This window comes from Phalacrocorax carbo, chromosome Z, assembly GCF_963921805.1.
Source record: "Phalacrocorax carbo chromosome Z, bPhaCar2.1, whole genome shotgun sequence".
NCBI lineage: Eukaryota > Metazoa > Chordata > Aves > Suliformes > Phalacrocoracidae > Phalacrocorax > Phalacrocorax carbo.
In genome coordinates this window covers 27,161,974-27,189,921 of record NC_087548.1, presented here as the reverse complement: position 1 = coordinate 27,189,921, position 27,948 = coordinate 27,161,974, and the positions used below count along the sequence as shown (strand labels likewise).

At 38.4% G+C, this 27,948-nt stretch overlaps 1 protein-coding gene across 1 annotated transcript in view; it reads right to left on the bottom strand.

The window, feature by feature from the left end:
• Positions 1-309: 309 nt before the first annotated feature.
• DMGDH (dimethylglycine dehydrogenase) overlaps positions 310-27,948 on the bottom strand; it is a 49,599-nt gene continuing 21,960 nt past the window's right edge. Inside the window, exons 8-16 of the mRNA XM_064438658.1 lie at positions 24,880-25,049; positions 24,558-24,711; positions 23,495-23,660; positions 20,810-20,940; positions 19,155-19,372; positions 18,252-18,409; positions 15,903-15,962; positions 2,542-2,676; positions 310-1,817 (exon numbers count right to left, since the gene is read on the bottom strand). Coding sequence (XP_064294728.1) covers positions 1,602-1,817; positions 2,542-2,676; positions 15,903-15,962; positions 18,252-18,409; positions 19,155-19,372; positions 20,810-20,940; positions 23,495-23,660; positions 24,558-24,711; positions 24,880-25,049 — 1,408 coding nt within the window. The 3' untranslated portion in view covers positions 310-1,601. The remainder of the gene's footprint in view (positions 1,818-2,541; positions 2,677-15,902; positions 15,963-18,251; positions 18,410-19,154; positions 19,373-20,809; positions 20,941-23,494; positions 23,661-24,557; positions 24,712-24,879; positions 25,050-27,948) is intronic.

Here is a 27,948-nt window from a genome sequence, read left to right as displayed (position 1 = left end):
CTTGTCTCAGGACAACTGTTACTGTACAGTCCAGGACATGGTCTCTAGTGAATTTGCATGTTCTTGGGAAATACCAAAATTCAAAACTATGTCCCTAAATAAAAGATTATTGTCTTGCGTTGTAGTTTAAATTTCTTAAATTCTCAAGGAAACAGTGGCTAACTACCTCATGACAGATGATGTCACCTTTAGAAGAGGTAACATCTCTCATTGGTTCAGCAAATGAACTGAACAGAACTGAATCACTTATGAAAGCATAACTGAGAATAATTTCTGAATAGATTTTTCACTCAGAATAGTACTATACACAAACTTGCCAAAGATTGTATATTTTATTTTTATCCTCTTTGTAAAATATATTCAGAAGAGCACAATGCAATTTCAGCTAACTTTAGCAGGAGTGTTCATTATTCAAATTGTGTTTCTCCTGGTATATTCAATGTATACATTTGCTTCTTTGCTGAAGATTTAGAGGCACCAACTCCTTTGCAGAAAGTACATTTTGGACATTATTCATATTCATATGTACTTCAAAAAGGTTTATCTATAGCTTAAAGAAGAGTCTTAACTCTTTGTAAGTTGGAAATTGCTACACTGTTCTTATTCAAAAGAATTGTTTTAGCATGTTATGGAATTCAGAAGATTGTTTTAATAATTTAGTGTGTTCCAATCATTTACATTATCCCAATCCTGCTTATTCAGGTTATCAAATATTTAACACTCAATAAAGCTCCTCTGCTGTGGATTTAACTGTATTTTTTTTTTAAACATATGGCTCTTACTGCAATTCAATCTATAATTAACAGGAAAATTAAGAACAGTTCTCTAGTGCCACTCTAGCTCTTCAGATTTAGAACAGTAAATATACGATACAGTACTTCAATTTCTGTTCAAAACTGAGCAATAATACCCTGTGTGTTGTAGAACATTACATGTAATCTACCAGATGGTTCATATAAAATAATGATGAATGGGCTTCCTGTTACTGTTTCATCAAGAACAACTAGATTTTGATCTTCTGTGAGAATTTCTGCCAGGGTGACACTTTGGGAAAAAAATGTTGACAATTCAGTTTGCCTTTAATATTGCCTTTATTGTTTTTAATGATTGTTGGGGTGTATTTCAATTCCTTAGGAAGCATTCTGGTGCAGTGCAAGTGGTATTATTTTAATGATGTTTGCAATGTCATGTTGTAAGAAGCCAGGATAAACTACCCTGAGGACAGGCAAAGGAGGAACTGTTGATCATCAAGGAGGAGGAAGAATTTGCTACTGGCCAATACCAAAGGCAACTTTCTCCTCTGCATTAATTCAGACCTGCCAGCCAATGCGGGAGCAAGCTGAATCAAGGATCTGCTCATTCCCTGTCACTTTCTGCTCACAATTGCTAATGAGAAGGAGGAATGCATGCATACTGGTTCATGAACTGTGCTCAGATCTCTAAAGTGAATAGCCCATGCAAGGAAGCAAGAGGGTAACACCATCAAATTTCTCACTGTTGTATGGCAATTTAGCAAATCTGAGTGGTTTGCTTCTCTTAATTTCATGCACATTAATGGAACTATTTCCTACTGCACAGTTTGCTGTACCCTCATCATGTGTTTATATTTTGGGACTTTCACCCTTTCTCTGAAGGCGCATTCTCGTTGGTTCAGTCAGCACCAGTGGCTCTTGTATAATGGTTGCCGGATAATTTTTTCCTAAAAGTTCAACCTCCAATTTCTGTCCAACTTTGCTGAGTTCTGTGGGAACATATGCAAAAGCCAGACTCTGCTGAGCACTGTAACTGAAACTTCCCGAAGTGGTGTTGCCAACAACCTGAAAAAAAACCACAAACATTTATCTTTATTTTCAAGATGCAGTGAGGTTTTCTTAAAAAAAAAAAAAAAAAAAAAGGGAAAAAAAACAATACAAAAAACCCCAAACAAACCAAACAAATACATCTCATATACTATTTTTGGTATACACACTTCAGACATCAAGCAAGTTTCAAGTGTGTCGTGCAGTTCATCATATTCTCTTATTGTGGGTGACATTACCTTAAACAGGGAATTTTTTGCTCCGTGAAAAACCAGTCTATTCCTATTGTGTTCAATTAAGTTTTCACTGGAAGAAACACTATACACCTGCATATGTTGTTATATACAATAATTTAACTGCTAGTGAGTGTTTCAACATGTAAGCTGTGTTAAAGTGTGGAGGTCTAAACTTTGCTGTTGTTTTGTTTCTTCTAAGTGAATAGCAAAAGTGTTGTCAGTACAATGGTGAACTTGCAGGAGAAGACAATGGATGAGTTAATACTTTATTCTGTTCCAGATCTAGTGGACTGTGTAATTCTGTGACTTCATGGTATTTCACATTTTTTTTGTAGATATTTAGTTAGTCTTTGTTACCTGCTTGAAGATTAAAAATGGTTATCGTAGCTTCACATTGTTCTGTACCAGTAAAACAAAAATAATGCGTCCACACTTGAACTACAAAATTAGACTCTGTTCACGGAGAACTAATGTTAGTTTCTTGTAACATGGTCTACAGTCCTCACCTTGCCATTATGCCACACACTTTCATTTCCCTCTGGATCAACGTTATCTGTTTCCAGGGTGAGATATACCAGTCGTCGTTTGAGCCCCTTTTCTTTAATCTGCTTCAGTGCTTGCTTTCCTGTAAAGTTTGCTGGCTGAAAGAAAAGAGAAGATAATGATGCTACATGGTTACTTGGGTTCTGCAAAAAGTTTAGAGATACCAGTGTTTAAATTCGTCTTCAGTAGCTTTCCTTCTCACTTCAGTATTCTGTATGAAATACAGGTTAAATTAAATCTTTCACAGATCTTGTATCTCGGTGTTTTTATATTGATACATTATATCTTGGTACCTTTATTGAGTATATTAGTTTTCCTAGATCTCAGTCCCTTAATATCCATAATTCCAAGAAATACGTATGTAGCGACATGTGTGTTATGAGACTGCCCAGTTAAGGTTGTGAGCCAGAAGAGTGTGCTTCATCTCAGTTTCTATTAAAAAAACTGGAATACCAATGCCCAAATCCTAAAGCCCTGGTCTCCCTGTATGGACACACACCCTTTTTGATGCCATCAGCAACCACGATAGTAAGTTGTTACTATTCCACTTTGGTGTCCCTGCCAGTCTGCAGAGTTGGCAGTTTGCTCCATATTCTTGTTTTATGGTATGTATAGTTTTTTTCCCACGCCTACCATTTTATGGGATAATACAGTATGTTAGTTAAAGAATAACACTATCATTTGGAGTTCCCTTTTCTAGCTTGCCTGAAAAGGTCAAGCAGATTCTTCTATTTCTAGAATTAGACTGCATAAATGTGTGACAATTATGGGGCAGATCCATCAGTAAGTCTCTGAATGCTAAAGGGTATATAAAACAGTATTTATTGTATGTTGAGCTGATTCCAATGAGCTAGCCTGATTCCATGGCCAGGTTCACAGATATAAGTTCATTTTGCCTACCAGTAACTGTGAACCTGACTTGTCTTACACTATTATCTCCTAAGTCTTAAACGTAACTCAGACAATTTGCTTATTTAGTTGGGTGAGTAGAGAACAACTGAAAAAAAAAAGCCATAGAAAGAAGATTTGTTGTGAACTTTGTGGTCCTGGGCAGGATGCCTCAAGAACGAAGAGAAATCCTTTTTCAAAGATGGATATCATTATTGCTAATTACTGTGCAGTAAATATTAGGAACGGTGGCTTACAAATTCTGCCTATTCATTTCTTCTTTAAGGGCATAGATCAGAAAGAACAAAAGATTTATATTCAACTAATTTGCCAGATCCACACCAGCCTGCCCCCACAGGCAAGAAACGTGATAGCAGTTACAAGGTCCTGTAGCTTTCCAGCCTTTGCTGGGAAGATGAGAACAGAGAAAGCTGTTTTAAGACACTTGATCTTAGGGCACGGTGACAGGTCTAGTAGGTCTGAAGCAGGAATTATATTAATTTGATGAGTGTTTAAGAGAAGGGAAATATTGTTGAAGTTGTTGAAAAATACTGTTACTGGTAATGTTTAATTTCTGTAGAGAATCATTGCACTGTCAGAATTACAAGCAACAGATATTGTACTGGTACTTGGAACAGATTATTATGCAGATCATTCATGAGTTTCTGTAGTTCTTTTTCAGGATCACATACGTCTATGCATAGGCTCAACTCAAAAGAAATTACTAAAGCGAAGAGGAGTTTTTGAACTTTTAAAGATTAGACTTTGTAAGCAGTTGTGGAAAACAGCTTATGAACCAGTTACGGAGCAGATAGATAGGCTGAAAAATCAAGGTGGACCAACTGAGGATAAGGCAGATATTGCACATAAGTAGTGCTGATGGTCCCCTTTGGGAAAAGACACCATGAAATAGAGCCCAGATTAGAAAAAGAAGGGACTGTGAGGATTGTTTTTGCACTATAACTTTCAAGATGCTGCTGGAAAAGATAAAGCAAAGATCTCAGACCAGACAATAACCAGTTACTGGTAGTTCCTTCTCACTTTTAATGGAATTACATTTCTATTACACAGGAACATTTATGAAAGGAAACAAAATACACAAATCACAGAATCATAGAACAGTTTGGGTTGGAAGAGACCTTTAAAGGTCATCTAGTCCAACTCCCCTGCAATGAGCAAGGCCATCTTCAACTAAGGTCACGTTGCTCAGAGCCCCGTCCAGCCTGACCTTGAATGTCTCCAGGGATGGGGCATCTACCACCCCTCTGGGCAACCTGTTCCCATGTTTCACCACCCTCACTGTAAAAAATTTCTTCCCTATATCTAGTGTGAATCTACCCTTTTTTAGTTTAAAACCATTACCCCTTGTCCTGTCACTCTAGGCCCTACAAAAAGGTCTGTCCAATCTTTCTTATAAGTCCCCTTTAAGTATTGAAAGGCTGCAATAAGATCTCCCCGCAACCTTCTCTTCTCCAGGCCAAACAACCCCAACTCTCTCAGCCTGTCCTCACAGGAGAGGTGTTCCAGCCCTCTGGTCATTTTTGTGGCCCCCCTCTGGACCTGCTCCAACAGGTCCATGGCTTTCCTGTGCTGAGGGCTCCAGAGCTGGACGCAGCACTGCAGGTGGGGTCTCACCAGAGTGGAGTAGAGCGGCAGAGTCATCTCCCTCAACCTGCTGGCCACGCTTCTTTTGATGCAGCCGAGGTTGTTGTTGGCTTTCTGGGCTGTGAGCATGCATTGCCAGCTCATGCCCAGTTTTTCATCCACTAGTACCCCCAAGTCCTTCTCAGCATGGCAGCTCTCAATCCCTTCATCCCCCACCCTGTATTGATATCAGAGGTTGCCCCAATCCAGGTGCAGAACCTTGCACTTGGTCTTGCTGAACCTCATAAGCTTCTCACAGGCCCACTTCTCCAGCTAGTCCAGGTCACTCTGGATGGCATCCTGTCCCTCAGGCATGTCAACCGCACCACTCAGCTTGGTGTCGTCTGAAAATTTGCTGAGTGTGCACACAATCTTGCTATGTTGTTGATGAAGATATTAAACAGTACTGGTCCCAATACAGACCCCCGAGGGACACCACTTATCACTGATCTCCACCTGGACATTGAGCCATTGACCACTATTCTTTGGATGTGACCATCTGGCCAATTTCTTTTCTACCAAACAGTCCATCCATCAAATCCACTTATCTCCAATTTAGAGAGAAGGATGTTGTTGGGGACTGTGTCACAGGCCTTATGGAAGTCCAAATAGATGACATCCATAGCTCTTCCATCGTCCTGGGCAAGTAAGACTGTATACCACAGCATGTCACACAGACTAAAATGCTTTGTATGACAAACAGAAGTAGCAAGGAAGTAAATATTCTACAGGTACACTTAGCACTGAATCAACTCCTTCCTATACATGCTAAGGTAGCATCTGGTATTTAGTCTCAAGGAATATAACTGTGGAACTGAACACAAGTATTCAAATACAATGCCATCTACCCTGGGGCCTTCTGTCTTCCAGCTGCCACTCTGGAAGGGGTTAGGTCTCCCTTCAGTCCTGTGCCATATTTGCCAACCTAATGTGGATATTACTGATACAATAAGGCATCTAAAACAGACTATGAATGCCTGTGAATTCCCATTTTTAGGTCTCTTAGTAATACATGAGTGGCAACAGACAGGACTGTCTCAGAACCAGCTCCTGACAGTATTCTTCTACTGTGCCCTTTTCCTCATCTGAGTCACCATCAAGTTTTCTAGAGGAACGAATTGTAATCGGTAACTTTGGGAAAGCCATGTCACACAGCACTGATGTAGCTACTGCTGTACTGGGAGCACAGTTTCTGTTTTCTGGAGTATTCAGATACTTGTAAGCGCATAGACATAAAGAGAGATGAAAGCCTTATAAAAAGTTATCATTTTCATGTTTGGGGTGGTTGTGGGTTTCTTTTAAATTAAAAATTTCTGGTTAATTTATACCTCTTTGACTTCCTCATTTAGAAATGGAAAAACAGTTTCCATAAAGGTTAATGCAGCAATCATAATCAGAGCCTTGAGTTCAACCTGGTAACAGATGTGTACTGGTTTTATAGGTCACTTCCAGATTAACAGTATAGATGACAGTTAACTCGTGTTAATATACTGATTACTGGAACCTTGAGGTTGACAGCAAAAACAATTTTGACTTCCACTTCTTAATTACCTTTTAGATGTGGAAACCACTAGAGCAAGCAGCTAGCAGGCTTTAGAATCTACGTATCTCTGGATCATTCTTTGCTTATTGGTTACAGATGAAAAATTAAATTTTTACCCAATTAATTCCAACTGGGACAGTCTTTTGGCCACCTGGCATAAATCACTACATAATTCTTATGCTAACTGGAGATGAAATCTGCCAAATCCATGTAATGGGTTTGTTCTTTCTTATTTTATGTTCCTTAAAAGTTAAGAATATTCTTGTCTTTTTAGAATCATGGCCTGGAAAAATAACTAAGAGGGAACCTAGAATTCAAACTCTGCAAAATATATACAAATATATAAAAATATATTTATACACACACACCCCCTCTGCAAAAATGTGTGTATATACATGTATCTGGACATATATAAACACACACATACATACATGTACACTATATGAACATGTATAAAAATGTATGTGAAAAATATGTGTATATATACATTTTTTTAAACATTTAAAGCAATGTCGTAAATTCTAACCATATGAATCTCACTAGGTCAGTCGTCTTATTTTACAGTTCTAGAGTATCCATGTCAGTCGTACACTAAGCAGATTTTCACCACCATTCATTTTTTTATTTATGAGTGTATGCGCATGAGGTTGTTCATTCCTGTCAAAACAGCACTGTCAAAACTGATTTATTCAAACTCAGTACGGCTGTTCTTAGTAACAGCTGCTTCCTGTTTCTAGGAGAAAAGTAGCCATTTTGGGCATGCTTCTGTTTGTTTTAGCTTCTCACACTAAATATAATAATGCAAGAAAAAAATCCCATTCAAACAGTGTAACTGAATAAAAGAATATTAAAAAAAACCAACAAAACAACAACAACAACAAAAAACCCACAAACAAAATTAAAAATCCAACCAAAAACCAAACAAAAACCAGAAAAGAAAGAACAGAAATTAAGGAAAACCCTAAATAATTCCAACCTCAAGCACATATAAAATTTAAAGCTGCCCCTATCGCCTCTTAGTTTAAAAAAAATTATCACTTGACATGTAGTAACAATGTAAAACTTTCACTACTTAGAGTAAGGAGAGTCCTAATAAGCTAAACCTAAAATACAGGAGACTTTCCATTATCTTGGCATGAGCTCCCAAAGCATTAAGCTTAGGCAGATGTAATGTATTTCACATAAAATAAAAACACTTCTTAGATACAAGATAAGGACAGTATCTACTGCTTAGCTTCATATTCTTTAATTTGAGTGCAGTTCATCAGATAAAACCAAAAAAAGATGGGTTGTGCTTTTTACTTCTTTAACCTAGCATACAGATTACAATGGAAAATCATATCACAAAGATAAATCAATTAAGATTTTCAAACAGCATGTAGCTAAAGGGAACCCATTATCTCATCTATTAACATATTGAACATATATATTTGCCTTGCTCTTGTTGTCATCAGGCTTTTACCTTGTATAAGTTACCATGTGTTTGCTAGCATAAGATAAAACCACTTTTTTTTTTAAAGAGTCAGGAGACATAAACCAACGAGGTGATTTTTCAGGCACAGTGATATAGCCTGAAATATTTAACTTACTGTGTTTCAAGTGTGTTTGCCTTTCATGGCATACAGACCCTAATTCTGATCGTCTCTAAAAATCTTTTGTGACTTAAGGGAAGGAAAGGAATAGAAATTCTCTATAAAACTTCCAGATTATTTTGGTTTTGATTGTGCAGTTTAGCAGAATAAAGTCTAGGTATCTGGGAAGAAAAATGTCATATCCATTCAACAATAACTGGCAGCAAAGTTATGCATATCTCTTCATAATGAAATGTTGTCATTTATTTCATATGCTACTTACAACTGTGGGCATTCAGCCAAATTATGTACACAAAGCCACCCAACTGAGTAAGGCAGCACCAACAGCTGCCTGTGATCACATTATAACACACTGGAGACAACATCAATGCAATATGTTGAAATTAATTATTCTTAGTTGGATGGTCTTGAATAATTTCAGGGTAATACTGCAAATGATACCCCTCTTACCAGGGCAAAAACTGAAGATTATTTTCCTCTGCAAGCAACAAATATTTGACAAGTTTCTTTTTTTTGCAGCAAACCAAAGCTACAGTTTACACCACACAAAATGGTTTTCTAAGGGCATTGTGGCCAGTCAGTATGTATGGCACCTGCCTCACTGCACCTTTCATTCAATCTGCCTAAGACCTTCTTGCATGCAAACAGCCATCTTTAAGAAATTTATATGATACAGACAACTGATGAATTATTGAATTATTTTGGCTCAAAATTCCTAGCTCAGTGGGTGCTTTCTCCTTTACATGGTCCAACAAACACACTGGGAGTGACCCAAGTGTTCATTTTCTACAGAGAACAAAATCATAGCAGAATCTTTCTAATGTGCTTCATCCTCTGTATAAATTTATGGAATAAATCCTCTATTTTATGACCCTCTGGACATCAAATGAAGTAACGATAGAATATGGTTCCACTCATAAATTTTAATTTGGATGGGTACAGGATTTAGGTGGAAAAGTACGCTGAATAAATATGTTATCGGCATAATAAATGGGAGTGAAATAAAGAGGGGGGGGAAGTACCCTTCCCCCCTCTTAAATACCTAGTACCTTTCCATCACTCCATCCTTTTTCAGATCCCTCTGCTTTCCCCCAGGCTCCTTATCTCTTCTTCAGTAAAGTCCATGCTCTTTCTTCTCCCTCCTCCACCCTTTCTTTCATGGAGTAGAGATGGCACAAAACACAACCTCACACCAGTTTGTGGAGTGGAGTCAGTGACCACTACTGTAGTAGTTCCTGTCAGAACAGGAGGGATGCAAGCTAGAGAAAGTGAAAGAAGGGCGGACAATAGCAATAAGGGGGAGTTACAGAACCTCTTGTGAGTCAGCCTGTCCAGCATTAAATTGGACTAGTGCTCCCAGCAGACCTGGATAGCAAGTGCCAGGCATTCCACCCACTATGCCTGCCCTATACACCCTAGAATTCAGAAATTATAAGAGAAAAATGAATCACTTGCTATGGTACTGCAAACACAGCTCCCATTTTGAAGTCAGTGATTGCTTAAGAAAAAAACAAAACAAACCAACCAAGGACATCAAAAACAACAAACACCACCCCCCAAAAAAAACAAAACACAAAACACCAAGAAACAAACAAAACAAACACCAAACAATTAAGAAGTGGAAAACATAAGCAAATGGTTACAGGTGGTTGCTTCCATGGTTACCGCTACTCACCGTGACTCTACTGGGGGTGAAAAGTTTTGATTTCATACCGCTGCTTATCAGCACTACAGACCACATCATCAAAGCATAGAGTCACCAGATCAGGACAGGATCGTTTTACACAGATGATGATATAAATGACTACATATGCTACAACGCAGCAGAGATCCAGAGCCAGCATGTACATCTTTCTGCAACTTACCCCTCCCTCTTCACCTAGTGCTCAGTAGTGTTTGTGACTAGAGCCCTAGAGGACTGATAACGCTGCTACTACCCGCTTTTGCAATTAGAATCACAGAATCATTTAGGTTGGACAAGACCCTTAAGATCATCAAGTCCAACTGTTACCCAGCGCTGCCAAGTCCACCACTAAACCATGTCCTGATGTGCCACATCTACACATATTTTAAATACCTCCAGGGATGGTGATTCAACCACTTCCCTGGGCAGCCTGTTCCAATGCTTGACAACACTTTCCATGAGGAAATTTTTCATAATATCCAGTCTAAATCTGCCCTGGCACAGCTTGAAGCTCTTTCCTCTTGTCTTATTGCTTGCTACTTCAGAAAAGAGACCAATACCCACCTCACTACAACCTCCTTTCAGGTAGCTGTAGAGAGCGATAAGGTCTCCCCTCAGCCTCCTTTTCTCCAGGCTAAACAACCCCAGTTCCCTCAGCCGCTCCTCATAAGACCTGCTCTCCAGACCCTTCACCAGCTTTGTTGCCCTTCTCTGGACACAGTCCAGCACCTCAATGGCTGCCTTCTTCTGAGGGGTCCAAAACTGAACACAGTATTTGAGGTGCAGCCTCACCAGTGCCAAGGGGCACAATCACTTCCCTACTCCTGCCGGCCACACCATTCCTGATACAAGCCAGGATGCTGTTGGCCTTCTTGGCCACCTGGGCATGCTGACGGCTCATGTTCAGCCGGCTGTCGACCAGTACCCCCAGGTCCTTTTCCGCTGGACAGCTTTCCAGACACTCTTCCCCAGGTCTGTAATGTTGCACGGGCTGTTGTGACCCAAGTGCAGGACCAGACACTCACCTTTTTTGAACCTCATACAGCTGGCCTTAGCCCATCGATCCACCCTGTCCAGGTCCCTCTGCAGAGCCTTCCTACCCTCAGGCAGATCAACACTCCAGCCCAATTTGGTGTTATCTGCAACCTTACTGTGAGGGTGCATTCAATCATAAAGATATTAAACACGTCAGGTCAAACTTTTTTGGTGCTCTTTCTCCAAAGTGCAAGTGTGAAATGATGGATAAAAGACTTTTCCCTAAAAAGATTTATCACTTTGTGCTTTCATAAATCAGGGCATATCACTTTAGATCATGGTAACACCATAAGTTGGACTGACACAACTGAGGGGCCTTTCTGGCAAAGTGAACAGGAGGGAAATAAATGTTTGGAAGGAGAAGGGCATGAAAATATAAGATAAAACTGCTACCAAAGGAATAAAAGGATGGAGACACAGTCTTACAACTTCTCACCTATTTTCCCATTTATAACTTATGTGTAGTTATGGTGGAGGTTAGGTCAATACACAAGGCTGTATCTTTGATTTACAGTCATACATCCATCTGTGTGAAGTTGCTGGGCATGACACAACCTTTATTCACAATTAATAAGGAAGTCATTAAATGCTTATGTGTCTAATAGGTACAACAGTAAAAGACACTTCAGAAATTCAATGTCAAAGTCAGAAAGTGATGTAGGGCTCGTAGTCTAAAAGGCTTTTTTTTTACATTGAAATACAGGCAGCCACTGAATAGGATTGGTGGAGATAAAACATAAATAGTGAGAAGCAGACAGGGAAAGGAGCAGAAAACAAAACAAGTGCTGGTAGAGTATGCCTAAGAAAAAGTGAAGGAAGAGAGATTCTGGCTATTGTACCACCTGGAAAAAAAGCTTGGAATGGGGAACAAAGAAACTGTCCCAGTAAATAAACAGGGCTGCAACAAAGGAACATTGTTTCTGATAAGGGTATTTTCTCCTAGTGGAAACAAACAGTAAATCTTCGCTATGCACTCAGATCCCACCCTGGAAGAGCGCACTAGAGCAGAGTCCCAAAGGGTTTCCATCATCTACTGCATTCTCTTCCCAGATCGCAGTGAGTTGTTGCTGCAGTGGGAGTGTCCAGGAGATGGCAGTCTTGGACACAGCAAAAGAAGTCAGAAGCCTACAAATTGTTTACAGGATTTTGTAGCTGTATGCTCTTGATGACTGCTGTCACGATTGGGTTCACATGGAAACCCCTTCTGAAAGAGTTAATTTCTGTGAGCTACCCAAATTGTCATGGAGGTGTCTAACGTCGAGTTTTATTGGGACTTATGATCCATTATGCTCAGGAGAAAAATAGGCTGTTTTAAGAATATTGAATTAGCTAAAAACAATCAACCACTTCAGAACACCAAAAAGGCACATTTTAGCAGGTTTTGAAGACACAAGCATCTTCAGAAATAAGGAAATATTTTTTCATATATGTCAGTAGTAAACATGATAATCAGTGATAAATGTGAAGCATAGCAAGAAAACATTTTCTAACATAAGGATAGTGTATCATTAGAATGGACTGCCCAGGGAGACTGTGGGATCTTCAGGACTGAGATGTGTCTGTAATTTCACACATGAAATTTTTATACATATGGTAAGGTAAACACACATGTAGTTGGTTCTGCCATAGAACAACGGTCTGGAGTAAATTCATATCTCGTGATTGCTTATCTTTTTGTATTGTAATATTTGAAAAAACCCTTAAATTTAAACCAGGATTTTGAAAAATAGGAAGCATTCATAGTATATCTTTGTATATACTATATATAGGATATATATACTTTGTATATAGTATATCTTTGACCACTTGAAGCTGAGAAAGTTCAAATATGCAGCAGAACTAAAACAATATTCTGGGATATGGAGAAAAAAGAACTTAGACTTTTTGTTCTTTATTCTGTGAATTTCCTGCCACAAAGACTATTAGAACTCTATTGAATATTTAGCAGCAGAGTGCTTATTCATGAGATGAAAGTATTAGTAAATGAGGCTATCTAACAACTTATCTAACTTACTAAATATAAGACCAACGAACAGAAGAAAGACAACAGGTATTAAAAAACCCTCACCTCTAAACCAGACACATTTTGTTGTGAAATTATGAAGACAATGTATGCTCTAAATTAGAAATTACTTCTGTTACTGTCCCTCCACTTTGGTTTAATCACAGTCCATCCTGCTCGTCTGTGCAACACCAACATTAGAGAAAAAAGGAATATCAGGCAGAGTCTAGAGGAAGCCACCTAAAACAACACCATCTCTTCAGCCCTACTGTAAAACGGAAGTTGCCACAGAAATCCTGACGATTAACTGAACAGTGAGTGCATTTTGGTTTTAACTTAACACAGAAGTCAGCACTTTCCCCAGTTGGGGGCGCACGCTTAAAGGAACAATCCCTGCCAGTAACTACAGACTAAGATGTCAAACAGATTTAAGCATCTGTTGCGTAGTAGTTTGCGTCCTGTTTGCCCTTTTTTTTTGCAGAAAGTTTCCTTAAAAATAAAGTGGATGATATCAGAGTATTTTGCTTGCCTTCAGTCACGGTGACCACTTAGGAATGCTGAGGTCTATGCCATGCCCAACAGACACCAAAAACAGAGGCATGAAATTGGGACTTAGAGCCCCAAGCTGCCAAGAGGCAGAATAAATAATCTCACACCGCACTTCATGCTACAGTGTTTAGACCAATTCCAATATCTGAGTTAGCTCAGGTACTTCTGCAGTGTCAACGTACACTCACAACTGCCCTCATTTGAATAAATAAATAAACATTGATTATTTCCTTTTTCACATTAATTCAGAAAGACTGGCAAATGTTTTAGGCTGACATCCTCCATGTATGCTGGAGATTCATCCATCCATGTACAGTGTGAACATCTGCTCTAGAGAGCTGCTGCAACCCTGCATTTCAACCATGCAGAGAAGTGTGTGGAGCAATAAAGAATCAAGTGCTTCATGCACGTTAGCACCTTTGCGTGTTCTGCATGGGCATCTTGGCAAGCAACAGCTTGCCCTGCTTACGGCTGCTTTCTTGCTAATATTAAAAGAAACACACCCACACACACCCCAGAAAAACAAAAACACACACAAAAAAATAACCAAAAGAAGAAAACAAACAGATCTATCAAACAGAAGTGGAAAGAAAAACTAGTAACAGTAACATTTTTCATTTATTTCTCCCACAATTCTGCTAATGGTATCCTCAAGATGGGAAAGTCCTTGATGAGTAAACCCAATAAAACCCTGTTCCATAAGATTCTGTATTTCCCTTGTATGTGTCATTTTCTCTGAATAGGGCAAAATTACAGTACCCAGTGGAGACAGCTGTAACTCCTCTACATGTAGGAACTGCCATTTGACATCCCTGGGAGCATCTTGCCTTCCAGTGGATGAGCTCCATAGTTGGACAAGAACAAGTTTAGAACTTGTATTTCATGCTAGAGCACACACGGATGTTAGATTAAGACAAAATTGAATGTTTTATCAATCCTGCTCAGGTTGAAGAACTTTAACATCTATAAACGGGCTCATCAGTTGGAGAGGAAAAGCATCTTCCTGGGTTCATCCCTCTTACTGTTTGTGAAATTGTCTCATAGAGATAAAAGCACCTTTTTAGGTTTAACATGCCTCCACAATTCTTGCCTACCCAAAGTTTAAGGTTTGTTGTTTATTTGGAGCTGTAACTTAAAGTTTGGGATTCCTTTTATCAGTTCCATGGTGCCTCCACACAACATGGCAAAAAATATCAAGGGTCATTTATTATCTGATTTATTACCCTTTCAGGTATAAAGGGAGTATAAATAAAAAGGGAATTTGTCCCTGTATCACATTACATCATTGTAAAGATGAAATGTCTCACAAACATTACTTTTTATTCTTGATCTTCCTTATGTAAAATTGTTGGCACTTTCTCAATTTTACAGTTTAAAAACTGAAGCAAAACATTAAGTCATAAATATCCCCTCATTTAGGACACATAACTTGAAATGTATAGGACCTGTTTTTTCACATTAAAAACTTCACATCCGCTGTGCAAGCAACTGCTGTTCCAGTTGATGGGCTAATTGGTAGCAACTGGAGACACTGGAGCTGCACAGGAAAATATTTCACTAGGTTTCATTGAAAGGTCCTCTATTTGAGGAGTTAGGACAGTTGGTTTGGGTTTCATTTGAATGAGAGAAGAGACTGACAAGCAATTTCTGTGTCTATTAGACTGTAACAGAATTTCATTTGCTAAAATATGAATGTGAGAAAATGGGGATAAAAGGAAATAGAATAACATATTTTTATTTTTACTGCATATTTAAATTTAACTAGTCCCATTCTCTAAAATTCAAATCAGGCAGGAATAAGATATGAACAGAGGATCTCTTTAGAAATTGTTTGAACAACTAATTGTTATTATTTTTTAACAAAGATATTAATTTAACTTATATTTGACTCATATCCAAGTTGTCAGTCAGTAATTCTTCTAAAAAAATCTATTGTTTTTTTTCGGTAATTGGTGTACCAGAGCAGTAGCCAGAGAAAATGATCCTACAGACAACTCCATTAACAAAAATAAGCAGGTAAAGTGTTTTCACAATATGAACAGACTTGTTCAGCTTGTATATAGATAATATATGCTTACAAAAGCACACGACTCAAATTTCTTTTGGAAAATAAATCACAAAGAGTTATTTTTCATGTAGACCACACTGAGTATTTGCAAATTCCTGACCTAATTTATAATTTTGTTAGCAAAAACATGGAAAAATATGAAACTTTTTTTAAACAAATCACTACTTATAAAGAAATTATTCATATATACAATGAAAAAAAGTTGCTCAATTGACTTTCTAAATCTATTTTATTTTACAGATAATTACATTTTTCTCTTCAAACAGTTAAAGGAATAATCTTGGGCATAAAAGAACACTTTGAAATTAGTAAGACATACCTTGTTTAGCTTTACAAAGTACTCCAGTCCAGCTTCTAAGGGATTAGTGTCGCAGTTCATCTGTTTAAAAAAACAAACAAACACCATCCATACATGATGGACTATTATAGCTTTTAAGTTGGGGTGTGGTAGGTATTTATTTAGGTACTTCATACAGTTTTCTATTTACTCTAGGGTCGTTGTCTTCCATGTTGCATATGTGCAACTTCCATTTGAATACACTGTATGCTTCCTATATATGATTTCAACAGAGTATCTACTACAAACCTGGTGGCCTTAAATGACAAAGTGACTTGCCTGGTTGACATGGGGCAGGCAGTGGACATTGTCTACCTGGACTTCTCCAAGCCCTTTGATACGGTCCCCCACAGTCTCCTCCTGGAGAAATTGATGCGTTACGGCCTAGACAAGTGGTCTGTGCAGCGGCTGGGAAACTGGCTGACAGGCCGCACCCAAAGGGTGGTGGTAAATAGCTCCTTTTCAAACTGGCAACCTGTCACAAGTGCAGTCCCCCAGGGATCAATATCGGGCCCAACGTTATTCAACGTCTTCATAAGGGATCTGGATACCGGCATCAAGTGTAGCCTGATGAAGTTTGCTGATGACACCAAGTTGAGTGGGGAAATAGACACTCCAGAAGGGAGAGCTGCTCTGCAGGAAGATCTGGATAGGCTGGAAGGGTGGGCCAGCAAGAACCTTATGAAGTTCAACAAGGACAAGTGTAAGGTCATGCACCTGGGAAAACATAACCCGGGAGTGCAGCACAGACTGGGATCCACCTGGCTGGGGAGCAGCTCTGTTGAAAGGGACCTGGGGGTCCTGGTGGACAGGAGGCTCAACATGAGCGAACAGTGTGCTGCTACAGCCAAGAAGGCCAACAGGATGCTGGGTGGCATCAAAAAGGGCATCACCAGCAGAGAGAAAGAAGTCATTATCCCGCTCTGCTCAGTGCTGGTCAGGCCACACCTGGAGTACTGTGTACAGTTCTGGTCCCCGCTATACAAAAAGGATGTGGACAGGCTGGAAGGGGTCCAGAGAAGGGCCCCAAGATAATGAAAGGGTTGGGAAGCCTGCCATATGAGGATAGGCTGGGAGAACTGGGTTTGTTCAGCCTTGAGAAAAGGAGGCTCAGAGGGGATCTCATCACCGTGTACCAGTACTTAAGGGGTAGCTACAAAGAAGGTGGAGACTCCCTTTTTACAAGGAGTCACATGGAGAGGACAAGGGGGAATGGACACAAGTTGCTCTTGGGGAGATTCTGATTGGACACCAGAGGGAAATTTTTCACAGTGAGGACAGTCAACCATTGGAATAATCTCCCCAGGGAAGTGGTTGACTCGGCCACATTGGACACCTTCAAGATTTGGCTGGACAGGGTGCTGGGGCATCTTGTCTAGCCTGCACTTTTCCTGGAACAGTTGGGCTAGATGATCCCTGAGGTCCCTTCCAACCTGGGATTCTGTGATTCTGTGTGATTCTGCGATATGACTAATATAAAGTATAGATACATAAATAATTCATCTAATTTCAATATGCAAGGTAAGCACACATTTCAGTACGAGATAAAAGTTTTCATCAAAGTAGAATGGAACCAGCAGCAGACTGAATAACTGAGGCACGCACATTAATTGCAACACAGCAGAATGCCTTAGCTGGAGAGGAAAATAAAACACAGAGCCAATTTTATTCACTACCTTTCCCTTAGGTGGAGGGGGAATGATTTGTTAGGCAGCATTTGAAACAAGAATGAAAATAACTATCACTGGGCAAATGAAAAGGACCCCCAAATGCCCACCATTTCACCTTCCTGAGTTCTTTCCTTTCCAAAGGAATTAGGAAAAATTTCAGGTAAGCAGAAATTATACTGATTTTACCCAAATTCCCTAGGCCCCCCGAATAGTTCTATATTGTGAGTTAGCAAATTCAGCACAAACAACCTAATGGGAAATGAAAAAGTTCCAAATACAGCAAGAATAATTGGCCTCTCATGACACACTTATTACAGAAATAAAACATTTTCAGAATCTATCAACCAAACCTCTGATTTCAAAACACTGGGACTCAGCAAAACCCTCATAATTTTGTTATACACAAGAGGGAAAAACATCAGCAAATCAAAATAAGTGTATCTTTTCCAGCAGTGTAATGGAGTATACTAGTTATTTTTATTTAGTAAAGACACTGTTCAGAATTATAGCAGCTCTTCCTGCTCAAGGTAAATTTTCTTTTCATGCCAAACTGAGAACGGGAACAAACACTCTCCGAGCTGGCTTTGACTAAAAGCTGTATAGTCATAACAAAACAAAGGAAATAAACAGAAAGAATAATAAATAAGTTATATTTCCTGACCTCTGCCCCCCAGGCTCGGAAACCCTTTTCCAGCCGTAAAGCATTCAGAGCATATGTTCCAAAGTTGTCGATTCCCTCTTTTTGGCCAGCTTCCATGATTGCACTGTAAAGGGCTACAGAATCTTCTTTTCTGTGATAGAGTTCCCAGCCCAATTCACCTGTTACACAAACAAGATTAACGGTTAAGAACCACCAGGCGATTTATGCCCTATATCTTAAGCAGTGGTACTATTGCTCTAATTTAAAGTGTTAACTGAAATCTGGGGGCAGAAATGATTGAAATAATTGAAAGAAAAAGTCATGTAGCAAAGTCACGATGACACATGAAGCTTAAGGGCATTATAAACAGATGATGACTTGGCAAGTGAACAACAAATGTAACTGAGTGCAAATAAGCATAAAACAAGTATATTGTATCATATTTAGTACAACAGAAATAGAAGGACTTCAGCTGCTTCAGAGTGATCTGAATTCATTCCATTGCAGTGGAGACAGACGTAAAAATACAAAATAAAAGTAACTGAGAAAAATACTCAGCATTACAGCATTACATGTTCAAGGCACTTGACAAACACTAATATGCAGTAATCAAAAAACAATTCTTGACGTTGGTTTCGCAGCAAATACCACAGAGGTTATCAGAACTGGCCTTTTGTTCTGTAAAATAAATATTTACACTATAGGGTATTCTAGATTAAAAGGTCTTGGAGAACTCAGCACAGACTCTGACCAGATCACATTTGAAAAATCAATGTACTGCATTTCCTCACACATTTATATATAAAATGTGATTAACCTATTGCTTATGAATACATGATGAGATTTATTTTTCAACATAATTTTAGTTACATTTATTTTATTTATTGCCTCTTTCCTTAAGAGTCTGTTTTCTCTATTGCTTACCTGTGTATGATATCCTAATGGCAGTAACAGCAATATCAGAAAGTTTCAAATGTCTAGACTGGAGAAACTTAAACGAATCATCACTCAGATGCTCACTTGTCAACTTCTGGAGGATCTGTCGGGCATATGGACCTGCTATACCGAGTACTCCCATCTCATCTGTCATGTTTTCTATTTTAACTTTATATCCACCTCTCATTACTTCCTCTTCTATCCACCTGCATGTAAAACACAACAGTGATGTTAATTTTTTAATGAAAAGTAACTGACTTAGATAAAGATTAAAAAGGCATAATTTTTGATAGTGTTCAGCTTCCCAGCAGCTCCCAGTCCCACACCTTCTTAAAACCAATGGAAGTATGTGCTACATTAGATAGTCAAATCTGTCACTTATGTTAAACAGTGTTTTTTGGTGAGATACTTGTATACAAGCATGGGCATCTGGGATACAGTCAGGAAAGGAGAGAATTTAAATGGGTGGAACAGTATTTTTAAGATAAGAGAAAGAAGTGATCTCATGGAACTGAACACAGATTTGCCTCTGGATCCAGAATGTGTTAATTAGAAGTCAACATACAAAAGAGTAAGCAATAAACACAATGAGCATAAGAAATCTCAAAATAAATTCCTCTTTCGACTGAAATGTACAACCAGGCTTGTTCCTTCCTGAATACAGTATTAAAGCATTGGCAGGAAGTTCAGTTTTGAGTTTTGATTTAATGAAAAACATCAGCTGGGTATTGTCTTTCAGGAAGCTCATGAAATAAATGAAAGGAATATATCTAAAAATCTTATAAAGTACTACTTTGTTAAGCAGTGCTAAAAGATCTCAGGCATAGGGAAGTACCAAACAGGACTGCTGAAATTCTGTGGAATTAGGTCTGGTTCTGCCATTTGGTTCCTGAATGTGCCAATAGTCCTATTGATTCCCACAGGACTGTTATGAAACAGTACATTATTCATCGTCTGTTGCAGTAGCAAATTTCAGTCTATTATGTGTTGATTCATTTTTAATAACTGATTTGTCAGCAATCTCCAGTAAGAAAAATTCTTTTTCTTAGTATGGGTGTACAGCCCCTTATAGCACTAGAAATGTCACTTCCAATGCTCATCTATGAAAAGCATCTTAATGAAGTCATCCTGCAACTGCTTCTACCTCCTTTATTTCTGTTGTTTCGCTTTGTGACCCCAGAGCCAAAGCAGAAGACATTAGCACAGTATCAGGAAGACTGGGCTACCCATCTGTATTTGCCAGGTCAGTGCCTGTGGGGTCATCCATGTCTAAAGCCAATTTTTTGTGTGTGTGTGTAAAATAAAACACTAGAAAGGAACAACTGTGCTGTGGTCCATCATATCGTGCCAAACACAAAGAAGTTCAACAACAAAACAAGAACTACCTCTGTTAAAGTATATTACATAACTATCAGTAAATTCTCCATCTTTTTACACAACAATAATCCAATATGCAACTGTTTATACTTCAATATTCAACACAGCCAAGTTTCTAAGAAACCAAAATCAGTAAATGAGTAGAATTCTCTTGAACCTAGCAAAAAGTTTGTTAAGTGGTAAAACTGAGTAAAGTTAGTAAAAAGGTTTCTATATTGATCAGACTATATAGCACTGAGTAGTTACTGTATCAGAAATAAGCTCACCTCAGATCATGGAGTTCTGACCCCGAGCCAGTTACAAGCATAAATTCTCCAGGATACAGTTGAGAAACCGTTAGCTCAGCGTAAACTTTTCCTCTTGGCGTTAACATATGGCTTATATTTGTGGAACCCACCTACAAAATAAAACTTGCTATCACTAAGAATGCAAAATAGAGCCTTTGAATTCTTAAGCATTATGAAATATATGGAAATATATCTTTAGTTGAAAGAACATTTTTATGCATGTTTCACTATAGCATAATAGGAGCAGACAGATACACAGTTGGCCAAGCTTAAGATTTACACTGGAAATTTCACATTTTTCTTCATAGAAAATTTTGAAATTTTTGAAATGAGATATATCAAAATCTTTATAAATATCTGTTAACTGTGTATTACACAAGGTGTTCTTAAGCTAAATTTGATTTAAGAATGCATTTTCAATGAAAATCCAATCAATTTTAGTTTGTTCCCTGATCATCAGAATAAAAAATTCTACACATTATTGACATAAATATTCTTTTTCAATCATGTGAATAAGGCTTTCAGATCCCAAAAGGATAATATTACTTTGCCCCTTTAAAGAAAGAAATACCGAGCTGGCTTGTGCTTTTGTGACCCTGATTTATGTATGCTGACTATGAATTTACCTCCGTACATTTGGATCAGGTTCTGTGTAGAAATGATGTTTAGAGGTAAAATTTCAAATGACAGTTACTTAGCTGTGACCATAAAACAGACACATTCATACAGATATCTTCCATAGAAACAGAAATATGAATGTGCCGTAGCTGTTGTGCTGGTCTGATTCCAGAGGCAGAATTTAATGTCTCTTATTTTATTCTGCTTTCATAAGCATCTTGTCAATCACCCAGTCAGTGCCCATATTCCAGACAATTAATGGAAAAAAGGAAAATATTGCAGATATTTACATTCTTATGCAAGGTCATATTATATTAATATAGTTACTGGCATATTACAGGCACATAACTGAATTTTCAGGACCTGATGGTAGCCACACTCAACCTGGTTGTGATACATGTTTATCTCCGGTAACTTCACTGAATTATTTTATGATCCAGACAAGCATGAGTGGTACCAGAAATCAGACATCTTAAATAATCAACTGTTGTGAATGCTGGATTTTTAAGTGGACTCATAAACTGTTCATTTTATTTTGCCATCTGCCTTTCTTTTTCCCCTTAGTGACACTGATTAAACTCCATTGAAATAATTCATTTTGTTCCCATAATTTCCTGTTTAATCTTGCTTTCCTCCCACACCACATATTCAGTAAGTGTTATCTACGGCTGCTGATGACAAAGTTGCCCCACCTCTACCCCAAGATAGAAAGAAGGCAAACTTAATCTATATTGCTATCACAAAATTGATACAGTAAAAACAAATACGACTATGTGGCAATTCAGGTCCTTCTTTCTCCTAAACATATAGGATACCATTCTTGTGTACAGCCTTCCCATTCAGAGTCAGTTGGCTCTGACCTGTGAAAGAAAGTCCTCTACCTTCGTAACTACAGTCTTAGTGTACCTACTGTTTCTCAATACTTCCTCCCTCTGGTGTCTGAAGCACCTAAAACCATCACCTACAGCAAAAACTTAAATTCTGTGCTGAAATGAGCAAACTTCATGGCTGTAGCACTTTGGAAAGGAACAATCTGCTTGCTGGAAGTGCATCTGTGAAGTTGAAAACACTAGAGGAGAGTGGTTGACAAAGCAGAAAGATAAAGGGACTTAAGGAGCACTACCATAAACTGAGAACGATGAATAAGAAACCTGGGGCAGCTTGTCATGGCATGCCATTTTTGAAAACAGGGTTGTGTTCTGAGGATCTGTGAGCAGCCACACTTGTGGAGAAAGGAGAAGTGTGAGCTGAAAGCTGAATATTGTGAATATTTGCAACCCTGCCTGCTTCAGGCAACCAGCTGTAAAACAGAGTCATACGAGGGGTGTGGAACATAAGCATGGGTTACATTTTAAAAAAACCAAACCAACAAACAATAAAAAAAAACCCCAACAAAACTGTTCTCTTGGGCATCCAGGATGAATACTACATCCAGCTATGGTCAGGCAAGAGCACCTTCCACTGCTCTTCTCTGCTGCCTGAAGCTGCCACAGTACAACGCAGTTTTAGGCAGGAAGCTGCCAAGCTCTTCTAGTACTTCTGTAAAAGAATTCCAGGTGAGATCTACTTGGGCTTCTTTAAACAAAGATTTGAAACCCAGAAGGTTCCATGTTTCAAGAAAACACTTTTTTACTGTAAAGATGACTGAGCACAGGAACAGGTTGCCCAGAGAGCTGGTGGAATATCCACCTTTGGAGACATTTAAAAGCCATCTGGACATAGTCCTGGGCAATAAGCTGCAGGTGACCTGTTTGAACAGAGTGTTGGTCAAGGTGACCTCCAGAAGTCCCTTCCAACTTCAGCCATTCTATGATTCAATGATTTGTGCCAAAAGGTATATCTACATGGGGCTACTCTAGTATAAACTCCACTGGCTGTGCTCTTAACTGAGCGAAATACATTTCTTGACACAGCAATTTCTCCAAAGGATCCAAGTATTTGGTATCTGAAAGATATGGCAATAACATTATGCTTCATTTTCCATTTCTGAAACAGATCTTGTTTGTCTAAATCCTACATCAAAACAGTTATCACTGTCCCTTTTACCTTTGGAACAACATTTGCAAAGAGATGATCCAGCAGCTTAACAGAATCTGTGCCTTTTACTTTAAACTTGCCAAATGGTGACAGGTCAATCACACCGACTTTTTCCATAACCTGTTTATACTCACGACCCACAGGGTCAAACCAATTTGTGCGCCGAAAACTGGGTCTGAAACAGAGCATTTACACACATAAAACACAATTTGGAAATTTTGTGCTCTTTTCAGTGAAACATAGCGTTCAGTTTCTTCAGTTTAATACTTATTCAAAACAGAAAGTCTTTCCTAATTGTTTGGTAGCTTACCCAATATTTTCCTTGATCTAACATAGCTTAATTATTACAATTCTTTAATGACAGAGCAAGATATGGGTTGATATTTTATCAGCCATTTTGTATAAGGAACTATGAACTGTTCAAATGTTAGAAGTAGCAGTAATCTGTTGTGTACATTTACAGCATATTTTGTTGCTGAATCATTTATTTGAGCCTGATGTGTCAAAGCCTTTATTTCTGAACAGCAGAGTGTATCTCTTTATTCCTTTATGAGCCTTACTTATATTGGGACTCCAGTATCCCTGTGGAAAACATTTATTTGCCGGATGCTCCCTGATGCAAAGAGGTAACTAGGTAGGCAGGCACACAAAAAAAAAAAACAAACCCCAAAAGGGAGAATTGGGCTTCTCCTTTCCTGAGAATTATACAGAGAGGAATCAGCTTTTTCATTAAAACATTATACTGTGCTGCTGATCAAATAATAAGAAAGTAAGAAAAATACAAATTTATAATGAACAAACTGTTCTCTAATGTTCTCCTTGAGCTAGGCTATTCCCTGACACCCCATGCCTAGACGAGTTACAGGATACTTCGATGTGTGTCTTGAAATGTCTGCATTATCAGAATGAAATGGATTCTAAACTATAGAAAAAACAATGGAAGATATACCTAATAGATACCTCTAGCTGAAATGAATGACAAATGTATGCTTCTTATTAAATTTAACTCAGCTGGCCCTAGTTGTCATGACAATTTATCAGGGGGTGAGGGGGAAGGTAATCTTTTATTTACTTGTATCCAGTCTCATCTCCAGGCTTGTAGAACCAATGAGGTTGCTCCCATCCTGCATGAAAGCCCATTGAACATTTTGATTTCAGCAAATCATACAGACCACTGGTTCTCTCTGTTGGTCTCCCAGCAAATCTTTCTTCTTTAGGGTAGCCAACTAGAGGGGAGAAAAAAAAACAAACCAAAAACCATGGCATACTAAATACTGTACATCACCAAGATAGAATATATATTAATACACATATATAAACAGAGAAATCTAGAGGCAGGCTGCATTGGAATCAATTATCAGGATATAAATGTATTTTTAAAAATACCTTCTTACCAATGTTATTAAAACCGTAAGATTCTCTTGCTTTTGCTGCTGTGTATTCTGTGGTGGTCCACTTTCCATACCGGTTAGGATCTAATTCTATCAGGTCAAATGGTGGTTCCCCCTCAAGGATCCAGTCACTGAGGTACTTTCCTATGCCACCAGCATGTATAATGCCGTACCTTAAAAACAGGAAAAAGTCCTGTAGTGCCAAGCCTTTTTTTTTGTTTGTTTTTAAAAATCACTACTAGCATATACTACTAATACACTCCCTAAAGTAATCTAAAATTTTCTGAGGGTTTTGTTTGTTTGTTTGTTCTATTTTGCCTTGCTTTGCAAGATTACATGATTTATTGACAGATATTTCTACCACCCCACTGTCAGCAGTGAAACTCCATTGCTAACATAGAGCATTTGCAGTATTTGAGATTACAGCAAACTCCTCCTTTCTCTAAAGTTCAGAATTTAACAATCTTTTCCAGGGACATTAGAACTCTTCCACAATTACTACTAAAGAAAGTTCTAAAAATTCTGATACCCATTAAATACATTTTCTAATAATAGAACACCTCTTCTTTTTCAATCAGATTTTATTAAATGAGGCTCAGATTTTAAAATGAGACTGAGACATTGTAGAAGCTACAGTGAATATTTACATTACAGCGACAAGAGCAACAGCAGCAAAAGTCAGGAGACAACACTACCGAGACAGCTTTAAAGAATCAGGAAATGTAGAGGAACTGCAGATGAAACTAGACTTGCTTGCAGTGGTGCTAGAGTTGAAAGCGGCTTTTTCTCACCTGATTTACCTTCTCTATTTGCTACTACAACTACAGAGAGAACTGGTTCCAGAAAGCTTATGCTAACAAAATAAACATGTAAAAATTTTATGCTACCATTCTGTAGCAAAAGCCTGTCCTGTTTCTGCATTAATGAGTGTGTGAAGGATCAGGCTGTAGAGCACATCTTTTGTTAGAAACCTGCGTTAAAGGAACCACACCACACAGCAGAGGTAGATGCTCAAAAGTTATGATGTGGTAGATGTAAGGTTTCCTTACATAAACATTTTGTACATAATTCTAACTTTCAAAATGCTTGAAATCCATAGGGAAAAAGCTGTGTGTGAGATGTGCTCCAGTGAGGTAGTTAAGTGGACAACTAAGGGACAAGGATCTTTGTTCTGCTGCAATATGTGTATGTTGCTACTCAGTCTACATATGACTAAACAGCACTACATAATTCTGAATTACAAGCACCTCAGATTTGACACCAAAACATTTAATGACAATTATTAATATTGATTGATTTAAAACTTTTTTTCCTAATACCTCTGTGAATTAATTTGCCGTATCTAAAATAAAAGTGTCAAAATAGCCTCCCATCTAAGGAAGATGTGAAAATAAATTCTTAGTGAAATGCTCTTATTGAGCACAAAAGAAAAATCCTTGAAGAAACAGTAAACCTGTCCAAAACCAAGTTTAGATTAGCATGCAGCAATTAAAATCACAGACACTTACACTGAATAGTGAAGCTACAACAAAGTTTAATTGCTGTTCATCATGCATTCATGAATTCTACAGCCCCACTTTAGCAGACAAGTATCTTGTGGGGGAAAAAAAGGATGTAATAATTTAATTCTAATGCATATGCATAAGAAGAATGAATTCAGATTACACAGACAACTTAGTTCTGGCACTTCCTAACTGTACAATCCTTGACTTCGTAATATTCATGAGATTACTTTTATATAGTGGGATTTTATCTATAAGTTATTTACTTATTTAAATAAAACAGAAATATCACACAGTTGAGTACATGAAATAATTCTGACAAACACGCTCCTTTAGGGTGTTCAGCATAAATATTGAGATTCTCAGCACAAGCTTGTATCACTACAGACGATGGAGTAAGGATGAGGGCTTGTAAATTTCCACGCTGCAAGTACTACAGAAGAGCTAGTCATTGCTGGAGTTAATTTAATTAAGCAACTCCTAGTTATTCATGGGTATAAGTTTTGTGACCATGGCACCAGTACCTTCAAGAACAGCTCCAGTAGAACTTCTAGACAGCTTAAGTCTCCTTGGACCATTCACTGGAGCCAAAAGCACAGGGGAACACAGCACAGAGACCATTGCATGACTGTGGGTGGCAATAGACCAATTACAATGAAGTTTTTACCCTGGTGGCAAGGTAACCCTGGGGTCAAGACAGCCCTGCGTTGAGGAGTTGCTTCTACAGGTAGAGCACTGCATGTTGGCTGGCTGGTCTTTGCACTGTGTAGAGCTTTGCAGCACTGATTCTGTACAGTCAGTTGATTTTGGTGCTCCTAGCTGGGCCTACCTTATCAGAGGTTTTAAGTTATGCAGGGTGCCCAAATCCCTTATTGCCACAGATAATGGGGAGCTGATCATACTAATATAGCAATGCAGTTCTGCTACACAAGGATGAAACACATACTTTGCAGGGTCTCAGTCTTCCAATGAGGATTTAGAGAAAATTTCCTTAATGAACACAAACTGCCCTTCTCTGTTTTTCTTCGCTCCTTCCAATTCCTGCCAGATTATCTTCCCCATTATCCCTGTCTTATTCTTGTGTCTTACTCATTTATTTGTCCTTGCTCCTCACTGATTTTCCACTAATTCCACTCCTTTTTCCTAGGAAATCTGAGTCCTTGCATACCATGGTCCCTTTTCTAGTGTCTCTATCCCAGGTTTAGGCATTTGTCTATCCCATTTCTACAGGAAAGCTCCTGTTCAGTCTCTGTCTGTGGAATACTACTATAGATAGAATGCAGGAATCTTAGTGCAAGATTTAGTGAGTCTCTGTTAAGTGTTTATGAGCTGTAATATTTATAAAAGCTTGTGAATGGGCCTCATGGATAGATTTTGTGAAGAATGGCAGAAGGGCACATCTTTAGGAGAAAGGTGGCTTCTGCCAAATGTGAAGATTTTCAGAAAATGGGGAAATTACAGGTTTTCAAAAGAAAGACTGCACCCCAAAAACCTTAACACAGCAAAACAACATACCTTCCAAAAATCTCATTCTTTGGAATGGTTACACTGCTTTGATTTAAACTGTTCT